This window comes from Jaculus jaculus, chromosome 5, assembly GCF_020740685.1.
Source record: "Jaculus jaculus isolate mJacJac1 chromosome 5, mJacJac1.mat.Y.cur, whole genome shotgun sequence".
NCBI classification, from domain to species: Eukaryota; Metazoa; Chordata; class Mammalia; order Rodentia; family Dipodidae; genus Jaculus; species Jaculus jaculus.
The window spans coordinates 2,045,563-2,063,046 of record NC_059106.1 but is presented as its reverse complement, the minus strand read 5'-3'; the positions used below and the strand labels follow the sequence as shown (position 1 = coordinate 2,063,046).

The 17,484-nt window shown below is 46.8% G+C and overlaps 1 protein-coding gene across 1 annotated transcript in view; it reads right to left on the bottom strand.

Moving 5' to 3' along the window:
* The window catches only part of Lct (lactase), a 64,439-nt gene that overhangs the window by 36,096 nt on the left and 10,859 nt on the right, over nucleotides 1-17,484 (bottom strand). The window contains exons 2-5 of the mRNA XM_004668155.2: nucleotides 16,656-16,735; nucleotides 12,065-12,148; nucleotides 5,615-5,717; nucleotides 573-651 (exon numbers count right to left, since the gene is read on the bottom strand). Coding sequence (XP_004668212.2) covers nucleotides 573-651; nucleotides 5,615-5,717; nucleotides 12,065-12,148; nucleotides 16,656-16,735 — 346 coding nt within the window. The remainder of the gene's footprint in view (nucleotides 1-572; nucleotides 652-5,614; nucleotides 5,718-12,064; nucleotides 12,149-16,655; nucleotides 16,736-17,484) is intronic.

Genomic DNA, 17,484 nt, shown 5'->3' with positions numbered 1-17,484 from the left:
CTGGAATTCACTATGGAGTCTCAGGGTGGCCTCGAACTCACGGCAATCCTCCCACCTCTGCCTCCTGAGTGCTGGGATTAAAGGCGTGCACCACCATGCCCAGCAGTTTCTCCTACTGTTGATGGCACTTCCCCTTGGATCCATAAACTAATTCCTGTTCCTCCCATAAACTGTCTGTTTGGAAGTCCATACCAGCAGCTGTCTACTTCAACTGTATTCCCAGCACTCAGAGGCCAAGGCAGGAAGATTGGAAGTTTAAAAAAAAAAAAAGCTGGTCTAGGTTCAATACCCCAGTACCCATGTAAAGCCAGACACACAATGTGGCACATGCATCTGGAGTTTGCAACAAGAGGACCTAACATACCCATTCTCTCTTTCATAGATAAATAAATACTTTTTTAAAGCCTCAGGCACTGTGCTCAGGGCTTGTAAGTACCCCTCCTTTAGTCAACCTTCTTCACAGCAGCCTAGATAACACTTCTCTTTGGGATGCAGTTGTGCCTCTGCCACACTTGGTCAGCTCTGTCCATGAATACACATTATAGATCACCCATTAGGTAAGCCAACCTTACCCCTCTGCCGAACTTGGTGAGCAGCTCAGGAATGCACTGATATCAAAACCAATGAGGAGTATTTTGTCTTTATTTATGGCTGTAAGAAAAGAAGCTCAGTTAACTATAAGTTAAGTTTGAGATATACATACCTAAAATCAGCCGTTTTCCTCAGTCATAAGACCCACCCAAACTCTAAGCAATGGTTTCCAGACACTCTGGAAAAAATGAATGAACTAAGGATTTCTTCTCTGGAAAATACTTAAGACTAAAATGGCGGTCATACATTTCAGGGTGACCCTGAGGGTTCATAAAATATCTGGGCCCACCGCAGAATCTTGGAGCCAGCAGGCCTATGTCCAGTGGCGCATTCACCTGGATTTGAGAACCAAACTCATTGTGTGGTAAGGGGTTGGAGCCCTCAGAACAGAGAGGAGAGCTAGTGTCTGATGACTGGAAACAGCCTTGAAGCCCAGGGTGTGGTGATAAAGGCAAACTAGAGAAAAGAGAGCTGAAACATCTGTGGCTGGCCAGCGTCTTTGAGCCGACCTCCTTGTAACCCTGACCTGCCAAGAGATAGAGGAAAGAAGTAGACAGCCATGTTTTGCTCTTTACTATAAAAAGGGTGTAACACCTTGGATCAGGGCTGGGCTTTGTGTTTCATTTTTTTTTTTTGGAGGTGACTCCACCTGGGTCTTAGCCACTATTCTCTTGTAATCTCGGTGCCTTGGTCTTTATTCCTTTCCTCTCCTGTTTCAATTGTGCCACCAAGGTGAGTTAGAGGGAGAGTATTAATGGGGGCCTGTGGACAAGCTACAGTTGGCCTGTGGAACTAGTATAGTGTGGGGAGAGATTGCACGTATAGAAAGGATGCCACCACCTTGCCCATCTCCTAGATTAAGGATGGGCAGATGGGGTGTTGGCACTGAGTATCAGAATCCTTCAGCAGATGGCTCTCTACCTTTTCCTATGGAGTCTCTATCAGCTTCAGGCCTTAACAGACCTAACACCCTTCTGACTCCATGGTCAGGGACAGCCTCCTGATAAACAGCCAACCAGTCAGATTCGCAGTCAAGAATTTAAATAAGGCTGGAGAGACAGCTTAGCAGTTAAGAAGCTTGCCTGCAAAGCCTAAGCACTCATGTTCAACTCCCCAGATCCCATGAAAGCCAGATGCACAAAGTGATGCATGCCTGAAGTTGCACATACATACAAGGTGGCACACACATTGGAGTTCAATTGCAGTGGCTGGAGGCCCTGACATGCCAATTCTCTTTCTCTTTCTGTTCTGTCTCTCATTTAAAAAAAAAAAGAAAAAAAGAATTTAGCCAGGTGTGGTGGCACACATCTTTAATCCCAGCACTCAGGATGCAGAGGTGGGAGGATTGCTGTGAGCTTGAGGCCACCCGGAGACTACATAGTGAATTCCAAGTCAGCCTGAACTAGAATGAGTCCTTACCTCAAAAAAACAAAAGCAAAGACAAACAAACAAACAAACAAAAGAATTATTAAAGTTAGGGTCTGGAGAGATGGCTTAGTGGTTAAAGGTAGGGGCTTAAACTCGTAAAGCCTGCTGGCCTGGGTTCAATTCCCTAGTACCTACATAAAGCTATATGCACAAAGTGGCACAGACATCTGGAATATTTTTGCAGTGGCAAGAGGCCCTGGTTATTAGTTTTTATTAGCTTGTCTCTCTCTCTCTCTCTCTTTCTCTAATATGTTAAAAAAAAAAACAAAAAAGGGCTGGAGAGATGGCTTAGCGGTTAAGCGCTTGCCTGTGAAGCCTAAGGACCCCGGTTCGAGGCTCGGTTCCCCAGGTCCCACGTTAGCCAGATGCACAAGGGGGCACACGCATCTGGAGTTCGTTTGCAGAGGCTGGAAGCCCTGGCGCGCCCATTCTCTCTCCCTCTATCTGTCTTTCTGTCTGTGTCTGTCGCTCTCAAATAAATAAATAATTAAAAAAAAAAAAGAATTTAGGGCTGGAGAGATGGCTTAACAGTTAAGGTGCTTGCCTGCGAAGTCTAAGGACCCAGGTTTGATTTGCTAGAACCCATGTAAGCCAGATGCACATGGTAGTTCATGTGTTGAGTTCACTTGCCCTGGTGCACCCATTCTCTCTCACTCTCTCTCTAACAAATAAACAAAAACAAAATATTTTTAAAAAGAGAATTTAACTTATGAGACACTAAAGGATATCTCTATCACCCCCACCCCCAAGGCTCAGGGAATATTGCAGGATGTAGGAGCCATAGTTTGGGGAGGAGTGTCATGGATCACTGTCTTCTGGACAGGACGTGGCCATTGTATTATTGAGCTCAGAGAGCTATGGCCACCTGCACAAGATTGGGCCCATCAACATTCCATCAGGGATGCAAAAGGGTCTCATAAGGGCTACATCCCTCTCTGAGGAGCAATTGGCAGTTAGTAGTTTCTGGAGGGAAGGGGAGACATTTTTCTCAGTGGTCTAGGTATTAGTACATTTCCCATGTTCCTGTAAATAATTGTTGACAGATGTACGTACACACATGAGTGCATGTGTGCATATACACACACATACACACAAAAGCAGAGAAGGGATGACTCTTATCCTATGTTTTCTACTTCGTTGGGAAGACTGGGTTCACTGGAAGGTGGAGAGGAATAACAGAGTGTTGGACACAGGCAGGGCCCCAGGTTAAAGCAAGCCTAAACTGTCAGACATGACTAAGGGCCCCAGGCTACGGAGAGGAGAGGTTGTAGCATCCTGAACCGCTGGACACATCTCAGGTCCCAGACGGGCAGGGAGGCTCCTTCCCCCATTTTCGGGGGTTGCAGTGAGCCAGGCTCCTGGGCCCCCAGACAAAAATCTCGGGCCCCAAGATAGGCAGGAGGTAGGGCCACTCCCTTTCCAGCCCAGGACACTTGGACTCCTGATAAGACTTAGGCTTTGCTCATAGCCCTGTGACCTTTGGCCAGTTGCTTAGGAAACTCCTTATACGGTATCAGCCAGCCATCTTCACACAGCCCGTCCCCCTGCGACTCACACCCCATGCCTTTTCCCGCCACTACATAGATCACCCGGCTCTCTCCCTACATGCTGGAATGAATGTCCCTAGGCATTGGCAAGAACCTTTGAACCCACCAATCCCCTTAGGACCCTCTTCCTGCTCTCTCTCAGCTGCTTGTAACAACTCAGTCCCCTGATCAATAAAGAAGCTGTTCTCTGAAGCTGTCTCCTGGGTGTTTCTTCCTGTCGCACTCATGGCCACTCAAGACCCTGCTCCAAGTTGCCTGGATGCCTCCAAGGAGCTGGTGCACAATGGCCTCTTGAAGAACCAGGGACCCCACAACAGAAGGTAATGGGGGTATGATAGAAATACATTTTATACATGTATGAAATTACCAGAAATAAAATAAAAATAGGGGCTGGAGAGATGCCTCAGTGATTAAAGCTCTTGCTTGCAAAGTCTGCCTTTATGGGTTTCGATTCTCCAATAACCATTCAGAGCCAGATGCACAAAGTAGCACATCTGAGGTTCTTCTGCAGTGGCAGAAGGCCCTGGTGTGCCCATTCTCTCTCTTTCTCTCGCTCTCTCTGCTTGCAAATAAATAAATAATTAAAAAACAGAAGGGCTGGTAGATGGCTCAGCAGTTAAAGGCACTTGCTTGCAAAACCTTCTGGTCTGGGTTCAATTCTCCCAGCCACCTCCATAAAGCTGGATGGAAATTTGTTTACAGTGGTAAGAGATGCTAGTGAGCCCATACACACACAAATAGGCAAATAATTTTTTTTGTTGTTCTTTTGAGGTAGGGTCTCCCTCTAGCTCAGGCTGACCTGGAAGTCACTATGTAGTCTCAGGGTGTCCTCGAATTCATGGCAATTCTCCTACCTCTGCTTCCTGAGTGCTGGGGTTAAAGGCCTGTGCCACCATGCCTGGCTCAGCCTGCTAAGTTTTTAAAAAGTTAAAATACACCTTTAATCCCAGTACTCGGGAGGAAGGGGGGGAGGATCACCGTGAGTTTGAGGACACCCTGAGACTACATAGTGACTTCCAGGTCAGCCTGGAGTGAGACTCTACCTTGAAAAATCAAAACAACAATAAAAAAATAAAAATAAAAGCTAAATAAGGGCTGGAGAGATGGCTTAGCGGTTGAGCGCTTGCCTGTGAAGCCTAAGGACCCCGGTTCAAGGCTCAGTTCCCCAGGTCCCACGTTAGCCAGATGCACAAGGGGGCGCACGCGTCTGGAGTTCGTTTGCAGAGGCTGGAAGCCCTGGCACGCCCATTCTCTTTCTCTCCCTCTATCTGTCTTTCTCTCTGTGTCTGTCACTCTCAAATAAATTAAAAAAAAAAATTAAAAAAAAATAAAAGCTAAATAAAAATGTTAAAACAAAAAACACCAAGGAGCCGGGCGCGGTGGCGCGTGCCTGTAGTCCCAGCTACTCGGGAGGCTGAGGCGGGAGGATCGCTTGTGTCCAGGAGTTCTGGGCTGCAGTGAGCTATGCCGATCGGGTGTCCGCACTAAGTTCGGCATCAATATGGTGACCTCCCGGGAGCGGGGGACCACCAGGTTGCCTAAGGAGGGGTGAACCGGCCCAGGTCGGAAACGGAGCAGGTCAAAAAACACCAAAGAGACAGCATGACAACTAGTACCTGCTCATAATTCCACCACTCAGGAAGCTGAGGCAGGATGACTGCCTTGAGTTCAAGGCCAGCCTGGGCTACAAAGTGAGACTCCCTCTCCACCTCAGAAAAACCACAGCAATCTAGTTCTTTGGTAGGTTGTGTGCCTACCTGGAGCTTTCTAGCATCAGAGGTGCCCTTCAGAGCCCTCTCAAGCCGAGGCAAAGGCCCCAGGGACCAGAGTAGGTGGAGCTAAGTTTCGGCGCTCTCCATACCTGCCTGAGGTCCCCCGGCCTCCTTGGCAACCACACAGAGCCTTGCCCTATCTGAGTCCAGTGGGAGCTGGTGGCCAAGGAGGGCCTGGCCCTAGACTCTCCAGCTCTCCTCTTACTGGAACCCTGGGCTTCAAGACTGCTATCCAGCAAGCCTACACACCAAATGTCACTCCAGACCTCCACTTACCTTCAAGAAGGCCAAAGAACAGTGTGGTGAGGCTCTCCCTGGTGGAGAGGCAGTCCTGAAGTTCTAGGGTAAAGATGAAAACTGTCACTTGTGGCTCAATGTTCTGAAAAAGATTAAGACCAGTAAGAGAACAGAAGCTGGGCAAACCCCTTGGAGATGACCTCTCGCCAGCTAGGGAAGTAGGGCGTTGACTTAAAGGGCAGAGGGAGAAAGAGTTCCACTCTCCAGTGACCAGTTTTCCCTCCGTCCCCTCAGCAAAGCCACACCCTCAGTCACTCATTTCACTTCACTCTTATACAACCTTCTGACCCTCACTGTGTCCTCCTGGCTTGAAGGAAGGAAGCCAGCTGCCGGTGGGGAAGCAAACCTTGGAGCAGGGCTGTCTGAGTTCACCTAACGTTGGAAGAGATTTTGTGATCTAAGAATGAGGCTGGGATACAGTGCAGTTGGGAGACTTCTTGCCTAGCATGGTGGAACACCTGCTTTTCTTTTTCCAAGGTAGGGTTTCACTCTAGCTCAGGCTCTCCTGAGATTCACTATGGAGTCTCAGGGTGGCCTCGAACTCATGGTGATCCACTTACCTCTGCCTCCCGAGTGCTGGGATTAAAGGCGTGCGCCACCATGCCCGGCTTGTTTTTGTTTTTACATGTGTCAAGATTTATTTACAAGGCCTGAGAACATTTAATCAAGATGATTCTGCAAGTTCTTAAGTATAAACAATACAGTTTTTATTTTTGTTTTGTTTTGCTTTGTTTTTGAGGCAGGGTCTTATTCTAGGCCAGGCTGGCCTTGAACTCTTTGTGATCCTCCTGAGTGCTGAGAACAAAGGAGCAAAGGTGTGTTCCACCACACCAGGCATAGTATAGTCTTAAAAACAAAGCTAAGGCTGGAGAGATTGTCTACTGGTTAAGGTGCTTGCTTGTGAAGCCTAAGAACTCATGTTTGAATCTCCAGGTCCTATGTAAGCCAGATGCACAGTGACGCAAGTGTGCAACGTCACACATATGCACAAGGGTTTGCACATGTATGGAGCTCATTTGCAGTGGCTGAAGGCTCTGGCATGCCTATTCTCTCTCTCTCTCTCCCTCTCACTCACACACACACAAAGGAAAAAAATATTAAGACAATTAACTCCAAAGAACATACCATGATTTCCAAAAGCAATGGCTGTTTAACAAAATGTAAGAAAACATTAGTGAGCTTTCACACATTTTTAAATTTTTTTTAACTTTATTTATTTATTTATTTATTTGAGAGCAACTCCAGACGCGTGCGCCCCCTTGTGCATCTGGCTAACGTGGGACCTGGGGAACCGAGCCTCGAACTGGGGTCCTTAGGCTTCACAGGCAAGCGCTTAACCACTAAGCCATCTCTCCAGCCCAGCTTTCACACATTTAATGAGGACATAATGAGCAGTAAGCTGTCCAGACTAAACAGCACAAATCAGTTTTTACACTTCCCATGTTTGTTTTTGACTTTGCTCCATAAAGCCACTGATAATTGAGACTTTTTTCAAGTATGAAATTTCTAACATTAAAATATTTATTTTCAGGGCTGAAGATGTAGCTTGGTGTAGAACACTTGCCTAATATTCACACAGCCCTGAGCCATTTCAGAATAGCACAAAAAAAATAGACACATACAAGCTGGACATGGTGGCTCACACCTTTAATCCCAGCACTCGGGAGGCAGAGGTAGGAGGAGCACCATGAGTTTGAGGCCACCCTGAGACTACATAGTTAATTCCAGGTCAGCCTCAGCTAGAGTGAGACCCTACCTCGAAAAACAAAAAAAAGGAAGAAAGAAAGAAAAAATAGACAAAACAGCTGGTGTGGTGGCACACACCTTTAACCCCAGCACTTGGGAGGCAGAGGTAGGAGGATCACCATGAGTTCGAGACCATCCTGAGAATACATAGTGGACTCCAGGTTAACCCCTGGGCCTCAAAACAAAACAAGTAAACAAACAAAAAAAGACAATGTGTAGCTCTACAATGACCTTCGACATGCATGAACATCGACCCTCCCACCTCACCTCCCCACCAGCACCTTGAGCCCTGGTGCAGTGGACCATCAGACAGAACACAAAGCTATCTGCAAGCTAGTTTCCTAACTAGCCACAATTCCAAGTTTCTGCCAATATAAGCAAAAGGATTCAAGCAGCCAAACTTTAGAAGAAAAATGCAAGTTATAAAGTTTAATGAAAACCTTCTACCTTTCTTAAGCTACAAGTACTCTTTGGACTATCATGAGGTTATATTTAGCTATGAATACAAGGCTACCCAGGCTTAGATTATGCTTTAGAACACAGGGCCACAATTTAAAAAAATTTCCTGCTGGGCGTGGTGGCACACGCCTTTAATCCCAGCACTTGGGAGGCAGAGGTAGGAGGATCACTGTGAGTTCAAGGCCACCTGAGACTACAGAGTGAATTCCAGGTCAGCCTGGGCTAGAGTGAGATCATACCTCAAAAAACCAAACAAATAATATTAAGAAGAAGAAGAAGAAGGAGGGGGAGGGGGGAAGGGGAGAGGAAGAGGAAGAGAAAGAGGAAGAAGAACGAGGAGGAGGAGGAGAAGAAGAAGAAGATTTCCTATGTGGGGGAAGCATTTTACTTAAGAAAGTAGTACATACAAATTAATGACTTTGTGCTCTTTACATCCCAAGGAAGCCAGCCTGTAGATGAAGTGTGTTGTTTTGTTTTTCTGACAGTGCAAAGCAGAAATGCACTTCACCACCTGCCACAAGATGGGACTGGAAGGACAGTCAGAGGCAGTCTGAGGTGCACATTGCAGGCTGTTCCGAGCAGGAGTGAGGGAGACAACCACTTAAAGGAAAGGAGCCAAAGTCAAGAAATGCTAAATGACAAGAATACTCTGAAAACATAACACAAAAACAAGATTATTGTCTTAAAAAAATTTTTGACAGGAAGTGTCTAGGACCCTTCAAACTAAAGCAGTTCTAGAAACAGACACCAGGATGAATGGCCACACAAGGGCAACAAGTAAAACATGGCACACAACCTTACATCTGTAATAATAAAACATCAAAACACCTGGCTCGGCATGGTGGCACATGCCTTTAATCCCAGCACTCGGGGGCAGAGGTAGGATTGCTGTGAGTTTAAAGCCAGCCTGGGACTACAGAGTGAGTGCCAGGTCAGCCTAGGCTAGACAGCAAGATCCTACCTCGAAAAACAAAAAACAAACAAACAAACAACAACAACAACAAACAAGAATCAAAGTTCTTTTCTGGTCTGAGGTAGCCAATAACGGCCACATGGAAATTTCCCCATAGAAGGCCTCTTTGAAGGTGTGGATGATGCAAGTTTCCATGGACGCTTTCGCGCTCTTGTAGCAAGGCTTCCATGCCATGCTCACCACCATCTTATGGACGTCTCCACTTCCAACATTGGTCCAATGAAATAAATGCCAGTGGGCACATCAGCTGGAAGATTGCCTAGTACTTGTTCAGAAAAATTCACTGTAGGGATGCCCAGCTGCTTGGAGCATGGCACCACCTGGCCCTGGCAGAGCGGCAGGCTCCTCAAGTCGCCATGTGCTGGGGACAAGGGCTGCTGCCGGTCCCCACCTCCCAACGGGGCCAGGAGCACTCTCTAGTGAGCACAAATCACCCAATGGGAGCTGCCCAGAGACTTCCACCTGGTTGTTTTGAGACCCATCTCTCAGTGACTCCTGAGCTCACCTATTCAGCCAGGCTAGCCCTCTTGCCCTGGGCGTTGTCCTGTCTTCCCCTCCTCGCACTGTGCAAACTCAGGCCCTCATGCTTGGGCTGTGAGCGCCTCACCCACGGAGCCTTACAGCTACTTGCGGCGGGACCTTTCCTGACTTTTAGACAGTGCCTCCTATAGCCTAGGCTGGTCCTGATTCACTAGGTCGCCAAGGAGGCCTCGACAGTCTTACCGTCCTGCGGGCACCAAGTGCTGGCACTACCAGGGGCACAACCAGGCTGCACTTAGGGCAAGAGCGCGACTGAGCGGCAGCCCCTCCGCGTCGCACCGCGGCGGCCGGGCGTGGGCGGTGACAGACCGCACTCCCCGCGCTAGAGGCCTTCCAGCCCTCAACTTGCTTCCGACAGGCATTTATTTGGCCACAGCAGTGAGAAAGTAAAGACAGTCCTCAAGATGGCGCTGTTGGGAGGTGATTTACCCGCAGGTCTTCGGGTCAGTGGGACTCATGTTCTCAGACTGCGGGAACCCAGTCTCTGTGTAACTTCCTGCTTCTCGAGAGCAGCGCCGCGTCCCTGCATCTCCACTGAATCTCCAGAACTGTGAGCAAAATAAATCCTCCCTCCCTCCATTCCTCTCTCCATCTGTTCCTCCATCTCATCTCTCCCTCCTTTTTTTTTTTTTGTCCAGGTAGTGTCTCACTCTAGCCCCGGCTGACCTGGAATTAACTCTGTATTCCAAGGCTGGCCTCAAACTCACAGTGATCCTCTTACCTATGCCTCCCGAGTGCGGAGATTAAAGGTGTGAGCCGCGACACGCCTGGCTTCTTTGTTTCTTTGGAGTGTGTGTGTGTGTGTATGCCCGCACACAAACTCAGGAACTCAGAGTTGCCAGCAGGTGCTTTATCAATTGAGCCATCTTCCCAGCTAAAAATCTCTTTTCTTTATAAAGTTAGCCTGCCTCGGGAATTTTGGGGGAGTTGATACAAAACAAACTGATACAGCACCCATTAGTGAATTTCAGCTTTCAGATTCCTACACCAGAGAGCAGAGGAGCTATGTGGACACTTTCTAAACTCACCCTTACTCTTGCTCTTCTCCACTCTTGTTCTTGCTCACTCTTACTCTTGCTTTTTCTTTTAAAAATATTATTATTATTATTAACAACATGCTTTGTATGGATACATCATGTGTTGGTATCCTTTTTTCCCTTGTCTCTGCTCCCATTCTGCTGGGGACTCTCCTCAGTGGGGTTACAGGTATCCCCCATGGGGTTGTGGGTTATACTTTGTGAGAGCAGCAGTCAGTTAGTTTTTTGGGGAAGGGAATACCTCTGGGCATGATGTCTCAACCTGTGGCTCTTACAATCTTTCTGCCCCCTCTTCTGCACAATTCCCTGAGCCATGGTGGGTGAGTTTTACATCTACTTCAGTGATGAGCTCTTAGGAGCCTCTGGATCTCTGCTTTGGTAGGTGTTGTGTGTCCTCAGGGTTGTCTCCTGCACCCTGGTGCTGATGACCAGGTTCAGCATGGAAGCAGCACTCTTGTTCTCCCCATTCCTCTGTGGATTCAGCTGTGGCTTGGGTGAAGTGCAAGGGGTCACTTATCTCCTCTGTCTCGCTGTTACTCTTAATTAGCAGAGATGCTTCCAGTGGGAAGTTCTCAGCTATAGCTCAGGTCTCCCAACTTTTGGTGGAAGCCCAGTTCACACATTTACCCAAGTAATAATGTCTAATCAGCTATCCTTGGGCCAGGCCAATGGCTCAGTCAGTAAAATGCTTCCTGCCCAGGCATGAGGACTTGAATTTGAATCCCTACAACCTATTTAAATGCCAGTAGTAGTGGTGTGAGCCTGTAACCCCAGCACTTGGGAGGCAAAGACAGGAATCTCAGGGCTTGATGGCTTTCTAGACCAGCTGAATGAGGAGCTCCACGTTCAGTGAGAAACTCTGTCTAAAAAAATAAGTGCTGGGCGTGGTGGCGCACACCTTTAATCCCAGCACTAGGGAGGCTGAGGTAGGAGGATCGCCGTGAGTTCAAGGCCACCCTAATACCCACGTAAAAACAGATGTACAATGTATATGCAGGCATTTGGAGTTTGTTTTCAGTGACAGGAGGCCTTGGAACAACCATACTTTCTCTGTCTGTCCTGCCTCTCTATCATGTAAATAAGTAAAAATATTCATTTATTTATTTGCAAGCAGAGAGAGAATGGTCACACCAGGGCATCTAGCTATTGCAAACAAACTTCAGATGTACGCACCACTTTTATCTGGCTTTTTACATGGGTTCTGGGGAATCGAACCCAGGTTGTTAGGCTTTGCAGGCAAGCACCTTAACTACTGAGCCATCTCTCCAGCCCTAAAATTAGTTTTTAAAAAATACAAAAACAGCCAGGAGTGATGGCTCATGCCTATGCTGAGGCAGGCAGATTACCCTGAGTTCAAGGCTAGACTGGTCTTAATAGTGAGTACAGCACAACCTGAGTTACAAAGTGAAACCCTGTCTCAAAAAAACCAAAGATAAAGCCCTGGGTATGGTGGTGCCCACCTTTAATCCCAGCTCCCAGTAAGCAGAGGTAGGAGATCTCTGTGAATTCGAGGCTATTCTGAGACTACACAGTCTATTAGTGAATTCCAGGTCAGCCTGGGCTAGAGTGAGACCTTAACCTCAAAAAAGCAAAATAAACAAACAAAAAACCCCAAAGATAAACAAAAAAATGAGCTATCCATTCACCATCAATATGGAAAAACACTGAAATTACCTGTAGCTCACTCAGCTTCTGTGGTAGATCTGCCACTTCTTGACAGTCATAGGACAAATCAAGTGAGAGGAAGTCAGTCGAGTCCTGGGAAGAAAGAGAAAGAAAGTCATTGGAGAACAAGCAATTCTAGGACAAATCCCTAAAAAACAAATTGGGCAGCGGGGCATGGTGGCACACATCTTTAATCTCAGTACTTGGGAGGCAGAGGTAGGAGGATCACCATGGGTTCAAGGCCTCCCTGAGACCACATAGTGAATTCCAGGTCAGCCTGGACTAGAGTGAGACAGTACCTGAAAAAAGCAAACAAACAGAAAACTTGGGCAATGGGCTTGAGAGATGGTTCGGTGGTTAAAGGTGCTTTCCAGGCCTGCTGCTCTGGCTTTGATTCCCCAGTGCCCAAGTACAAAGCCAGATACACAAAATGGCAAGTGTGTATGGAGTTTGTTTGCAGCAGCAAGAGGCCCTGGTGTACTTATTCTCTCTTTTCCTCTCTCAAACAAATACCTAAGTAAATAAATATTTCAAGAAATTGGGCAAAGTAGCACACACCTATAATCCCAACACTGAGGAAGGGAAGACAGCAGGATCCCTGGGGCTTGCTGGCCAGTTAGTCTCATCTAGTTAAGTTCTAGGTTAATGAGAGACCCTGTCTCAAAAAAAGTTGATGATGCCTGAGAAATGACATCTGAGGTTTTCCTCTGGCCTCCACACACATCCATGTACACACGTGCATGTTTATACCCAAGAACACACACGAACATGCACATGTATAATTCTCACATGGAAAGATAAATAAGACCTGCAGAAACTTTCAATTCAGAAGGAGGAGCCACAGCTGGGAGTGGTGGCACATGCCTTTAATCCCAGCACTCAGGAGGCAGAGGTAGGAGGATCACTGTGAGTTCGAGGCCACCCTGAGACTGCATAGAGAATTCCAGGTCAGCCTGAGCTAAAGTGAGACCCTACCTCGTAAAACAAAAGAAAACAAAAAAAAAAGAAGGAGCCGGGCGTGGTAGCGCACACGCCTTTAATCCCAGCACTTGAGAGGCAGAGGTAGGAGGATTGCTCTGGGTTAATAATAAATACAGCAAGTGCTTGCAGAAAAGACAGAAACTTCAAAGGGCTTTAAGGAAAGCCCACATGAGGGATCTCAAACCTTGGGGAGATTAGACTCGCCTAAGGTTTTGGGACACCTTTGGAGGCTCAGGTCGACCCCATACTAAGTCTCACTCTCTCTCCTTTTGAGACAGTGTCTCATGAAGCTCAGGCTAACCTCAAACTTAATAAGTATGTTGTCTGAGGATGACCTTGAACTTCTAATCCTCTTACTTCCACTTCTCAAATGCTGGGATCACTGGCATATGCCTCCATACCCCATCTTTGTGGAGATGGGGATGGAACCCAGGGCTTTGTGCATGCTGGGCAGGCCCTCTGCCCACTGAGCCCCATTCCCAGCTCAAGGTCTCTTCTTTACTGGCTTTCTGTGTGGTCCTGATCCACAACAAACCCTGAGAACCACTGGTTTAAACAAATGTCTAAGGGTCCTGGCGAGGACCCAGCTCCTTGGCTGAGTGACCGGGAACCAACATCCCTATGGAGCACACACTCACGTGGACTTTAGCAATATGGGGACTTTGGTGAAAGATCTGAGGGTGGCAGGAGGACAGGAAGGACACCAGGAGGGTGTAGTGTACTATGCAGGAAGTGAGCATAGGCTACATACAAGGTAAGACAGGAAGTGAGGCAGAGACAGAGAGGTCGGCATGGCCATTGTTGGAAGCCCCTTCTTGCCCTGGTTGGGGGATCATGTTGATGGGGGAGGGTCCTACCCAGAAGGGCCCTGATATCACCTTGGGCTGCTGGGTTACCGGGGAGCAGCGCGCACCACACACAGGCAGAGAGAGCGGTTCAAAGGCTGCTGTTGGACAAGCACTTTTCCGATCAGCTTTTGATCCCCTGATAGCGATTATGGCCCTTTGTAAAGTAATTTAGAGGGCATCCTGGCCAAGCAAGCAGGCAGAGATCTGTTTATCCAGAACCTTATCGCCACTGGGCTTTAAGTTCCTGAAGTGGTAAATCTGAAAAGTGGACCCTGGCTTGTGTGGCCCACAGCTATGCAGACACCAGAAAGCTTGCAGGGTCTCCATGGCGCCAGGGCTGCAGAATCTGAGGACAGCCCACACTGCCTAGCTGACAGCAGCAGGCAAAGCTATCTGCTTGCTCAGATGTTTTTTTCTTTTAAAAATTATAATTAAGCTGGGTGTGGTAGCACATGCCTTTAATCCTAGGAACAGAGGTAGGAGGATTGCCCCAAGTTTAAGGCCACCTGAGACTATATACTGAATTCCAGGTCAGCCGGGCTAGAGTGAGACCCCACCTCAAAAAATAAACAACCAACAAAAATTATAGTTAAGATGGGCGTGCTGGTGCATGCCTTTAATCCCAGCACTCCGGAGGCAGAGGTAGGAGGATTACGGGGAGTTCGAGGCCATCCTGAGACTACATAGTGATTCCAGGTCAGCCTGGGCTAGAGTAAGACCCTACCTTAAAAAAACAAAAATAAAATAAAAGAAAGCCAATCGTGGTGGTGCACACCTTTAATCCTAGCTCTTGGCAGGCAGCGGTAGGAGGATCACTGGGAGTTTGAGGCCATGCTGAGACTATATAGTGAATTCCAGGTCAGCCTGGACTAGAGTGAGACCCTACCTCAAAATAATAATAATCATAAATAAAAATAAAATGCATCTTGGGCTGGAGAGATGGTTTAGTGGTTAAGGCTCTTGTCTCCAAAGCCTAAGGACCCAAGTTCGATTCTCTAGTACTCATGTAAACCAGATGCACAAAGTGGCACATGCATCTAGAGTTCATTTATAGCAGTTGGAGGCCCTGGTATTACCATTCTGTCTTTCTCTCTATATCTGCCTCTCTCTCCCAAATAAATAAATAAAAATTAAATTAAAAAAAATCATCTTTAGCCAGGCATGGTGGCACATGCCTTTAATCCCAGCACTAGAGAGGCAAAGGTAGGAGGATTACCATGAGTTTGAGGACACCCTGAGACTACATAGTGAATTACAGGTTGGCCTGGGCTAAAGCAAGACCCTACCTCAACCCCCCCCAAAAAATTATATATATATATATATATGTATGTATGTATATACACACACACACATACATACACACACACACACACACACATATATGTATATATGTGTGTGTGTGTGTGTGTGTGTGTGTGTATGAATGAGACCCTCCGGGCATACTCTGGCCTCCTCATATGCACACACACACATATTTCTCTCTCTCTTTCTCTCTGAGTGTGTGTCTGTGTCTGAGAGAGAAAGAGAGCAGAGAAGTTATAGAAGTTATAGAAGATGTAAATTGGGATGGGCACGCTAGGAGTCCATGAGCCTTGACCCTAGTGTCTGCTATATAGACTGACCTCTTCTTTAGTAAGCTATTTTATATTCTTTTAATGTAGCCAAGTTGAAACCTGAGAAATCATGGGCTGGCTAAAATAATGAGATTTTTGTTTTTGGTAATTATGACTCTAGAGACTGTATGCCACTCAGAAGAGGCATTTTTATTGAAATCTATCGGGGGCTGGAGAAATGGCTTAACGGTTAAGGTGCTTGTCAGTGAAGCCTAAAGACCCAGGTTTGATTCCCCAGGACCCACATAAGCCAGATGCACATATGGTGCATGTGTCTGGAGGTTGTTTGCAGTGGCTAGAGACCCTGGCATGTCCGGTCTCTCTCTCTCAAATAAATAAATAAATAAATAAAAATAAGAAATATAAATATTGAACCAGGGCTGTATAGATGGCTCAGTGATTAAAGACACTTGCTTGCAAAGTCTGATAGCCCGAGTTTAATCCCCCAGTACTCATATGAAGCTAGATGCACAAAATGGTACATGCATCTGTGATTTGTTTGAAGAGGCAGGAGGCCCTGGCGTGCCCATTCTCTCTCTCTCTCTCTCTCTCTGCCTCTTTCTCTGTCTGTTGTTCTCAAATAAATAAATAAAAATAAGAAATCTTAAAAAAAAAATGTCAAACCAGGTCTGGGAGTCAGTGGTAGAGGACCTACCTAGCATGCACAGAGCACTGCGTAAATTGGCATAGTGGTGCAAGCCTGTAATCCAACACTCAGGGTGGAGAGGTAGGAAGATCAGAAGCCCAAGGCTAACCTTAGCTAGATGAGACCCTGCCTTGAAAAAAGAAAAAAAAAAACACACCCATAAGTGTCAAATAAGCAGATAAAAACCTGGCTTATTTTTAACAATTTAAAATCCTGACTGTCGGGGTTGGAGAGATGGCTTAGTGGTTAAGGTGTGTGCCTGCAAAGCCAAAGGACCTTGGTTCTATTCCTCAGGACCCACATTAGCCAGATGCACAAGGTGGCACATGCATCTGGAGTTCGTTTGCCATGGCTGGAGGCCCTGGCACACCCATTCTCATTCTTGCTCTCTCTCTCTTTCACTCTTTGCCTCTTTCCCTCTCTTAAATAAATAAATAAAATATAAAATTTTTTTTTAAAAATCCTGACTGTCCCTAGATGTTCCAGAAGTTGTGTCTGTCTGCTGTTGTCACCTTGGCAAGTGCAGATGTGAATGGGTCTAGCAGGAGCTCGGCGACATCTTCAGCTCTCAGGACCACAGACAGCTTTCCACCTGGAAACAGCCAGAGGAAGAGAGGGTGAGCGGGGCAGTGCTGACCAGAGCCACGGAGGCTCATTCCTTATCCTCCTTTCCCTGAGCAGTTGATAGGCTTTTGCCTTTAACCACAGAGCAATCTACCAGACCCCAGTTGGTTGACTTTCAAAAGCATTTATTTTCTTATTAAAATTTTTTTTTTTACATGTGTGTATGTGTGTGCGTGCAGGCACGTGCATGGTACAGTGCATGTGTGGAGGTCAGAAGACAAACAGGCTAGAGGGCACCTTTCAGGTTGGTCCTCTCTGTTCACCTCATTTGAGGTGGGTTTCTTGCTCTGCTGTTGCTCGCTGTGCCAGCCATAAATTTCTGAGAAATTTTCCTGCTCAACCTCCCATCTCACCACTGGCGTCAGCATGCTAGGATTCCAGAAACCCACCAAGGTTTTTTGTGACATTTTATGTGGGGTCTAGAGATTGAACTCAGGTACTCCAGCTTGAGTGGAGAGAGCTTTATCCACTGTGCCATCTCCCCAACCCTAAGGATTTCTAAGAAATCACATATATGACTTCAGCTGAAAGATTTTAGAAAAAAAGATGACAAAAAGGAAAAAAAATGATGGTTCCCTATACAGAATGTGTTGTATGAATCAAAACATACAAAGCCTTTAGCTGGGTGTGCTGGTGCATGTCTTTAATCCCAGCACTTGGGAGGCAAAGACAGGATCGCTGTGAGTTAGAGGCCAGCCTGAGTGAATTCCAGGTCAG